This window comes from Argentina silus (genome assembly GCF_951799395.1).
Source record: "Argentina silus genome assembly, chromosome: 8".
Lineage (NCBI taxonomy): Eukaryota > Metazoa > Chordata > Actinopteri > Argentiniformes > Argentinidae > Argentina > Argentina silus.
Window position 1 is genome coordinate 12,121,007 of NC_139662.1, and position 2,500 is coordinate 12,123,506.

General features: G+C 41.6%; 1 protein-coding gene across 3 annotated transcripts in view; it reads right to left on the reverse strand.

Annotated features, from left to right (window-relative positions):
• Window positions 1-2,500, reverse strand: part of acot7 (acyl-CoA thioesterase 7) — a 62,592-nt gene that overhangs the window by 54,073 nt on the left and 6,019 nt on the right. Inside the window, exon 1 of one of the 3 annotated variants that reach the window (XM_083675519.1) lies at window positions 1,580-1,714. The exons of the other annotated variants lie outside the window; for them this stretch is intronic. Coding sequence (XP_083531645.1) covers window positions 1,580-1,605 — 26 coding nt within the window. The 5' untranslated portion in view covers window positions 1,606-1,714. Of the gene's footprint in view, window positions 1-1,579; window positions 1,715-2,500 lie in introns of those variants that run through there. 3 annotated transcript variants of the gene reach the window in all.

A 2,500-nucleotide genomic window follows, 5' to 3' on the forward strand; every position in this document is an offset into this window, starting at 1 on the left:
ATAGGCTACACTCAGCAATAGGCACGTTGAGCCTAATACTACTCTTCAGAGAGGTAATAGACCTTATAGTGGGCTGTTTTTAGAAGAATAACTTATCTAGGTTTGCATTTGGTTGATATAGTTTATGCATATAGTTTAGCCAATGTTGGGACCTGGTTTGGTACTCTGAGAACTGCAAGTGAAGGGAAGTGAGGTAAAAGAGCTTTATATAAAGAGGAGCCAATGTTGGGCTTTTCTACAAGACAGGGATGGCCGTCCTACAGATGGTGGTACAGATACAACGGTGAATACGATACCCATGAACCACATTTTTATCAAGTTCCATTGTCCTCCAAGAGTTGCTGAATTTCCTCTTCACTTCAGTATAAACATCATTCCATATTCAACTCACTTTGATTCATTCGATGCATAACTGACTACTTAGTCATTACACCACATCAAATGGAGTAATCACTCTGCATTTATCATTAAATGTTCAACACTCTTTGTACAGTATGTGTGTACATGAGGGAACACGAAAATCCACATTGCAAAATTGCACAGCAAGAACAACCACCACGGAAGAAGCAAATCTAGCAAATCAAGAGAATGTTTGGATGGTGAAATACCTCTATTTATAGAAAGGTTTATGGGGAACTAGCATATTATAGAAATATGAACAAACTCACTTATGTATTCCTGTGATATATAATACAATAAGAAGTTGCCATAGCAGCACAAGATGTTAATTAACTGACCCAATGACAAAAAGACACAAGCCTTATTTCACTTCGAAAAGTAACAAAGCAAGACCCTGTCCATGAGAAACGAGACAATACCACACCCTGGACAATACAACATGGTCATGAACAGCTCAAATCAGCTGTGTGTGTGTGTGTGTGTGTGTGTGTGTGTGTGTGTGTGTGTGTGTGTGTGTGTGTGTGTGTGAGTGTGTGTGTGTGTGTATGTGTGTGTGTACTGGACAGAAGCAGTAGGCAAAGTCACAGACCAGAGAAGACAGCAGATAACAGGTTTGCTTGTCAACTTTATTGTCAAGGACAATTGTCCTCTCTGCTGTTCCTGGAGATGGCTTAAAAGTTATTTTCAAAATACGATTTTCATGATCTCCCAAATCTTCATTATTGCTCTGTCTGCATGCCTTTTAAATAACAACGTAAACAACGATTTCGACTATTTTTTTTTACAAACCTGATGACTCGTAAAAAATCAGCAGTGGTGAAACCCCTAGTTCACACTAGCATACTGCCAGATGAGGTCATACGGTATAAGTGTACTCCACTTGTGTGATGTTGTATGTTTGAATGTCTGTCTCAAAAATGTCTGTGTGTTTCCATAAGTGGATGCTGTTTCAGCCAAACAAATTTCCCTCTTAGGGATAATAAAGATGACTTGACTTGACTTAATATCTCTCTGAAGCATGTGTGTGATGAACAGGATGTGTGTGATGCCTAAAATATATTTGTGTGTGTGTGTGTGTGTGTGTGATTGCACATCTTTCTATGTACAGCATATACATGCATAAATGGCATTGTGTGTGTGCGTGCGTGCATGTCTGCGTGTGTGTATAAATGCAATCTACCTGCTGAGCTGGTGTTTTGAGCCCATCTCCAGTCTGCTGAGTCTCTGACTTTTCTGGCACTGATCAGGAAATGAGTCGTAACACACACACTCTTCGTAGCTCTCCTTTAGCTGACTGTGACTGCTGCTCAACCGGCCTTTCTCCTTCCTTTTCATTCATAACTCCACACACTCACCACACTTACAACCCCCTCCGTGACATCATACTGTGACATCACATCCGCCTCTGTCGAAATGACCGGCCTAACTGGCTCATGACACTCCCATTCATGCCCAACCCCAAGGGCCAATGAGAGCTGTCCTCTCAATGCGGTTGCCACGGGGATTGCTATAGTTGGTAGGCAGGAAAAGAGCTGCGGTGGAGAGCTGAAGCTTTCCATGCATCTTCCTGAGAATGTGAATATGTTAATAGTACTCCTATTACTAGTGACAATGGGTTACAGCAGCAAGATGACATACACAGTGACGAGTAGGACAATGACAACAGTGACTCAGCATTCAAACTATAAAACTCGTCTGGCCTCAATCTCCGTAGCAGGGTGAAATGCTTCTCTGTTACATGGACCTAGTCACTCACTCTTACTCACTCACTCACTCACTCACTCACTCACTCACTCACTCATATACAGTAATACAAACAAACAAACTAACTAGCATGGCTGATGTGGTTATGTAAATGCACATCACTGCAAGCACAAACATACGCATGTGTGCACAGGCACACACACACGCACACGTGTGAGCAGATTCTCACTCACGTACACTCTCTCTCATATATCACTAACCAGATGAGCAAGCCAGGCAGGAAAGGCATCTTCACATCATTTAACAGTGACTCACATTACTTCTGACTAACAGGCATTCTAACTAGCACTCCTTAGCTCCTTAGAAACAATATATAAATATATCAAACCAGGCTCAA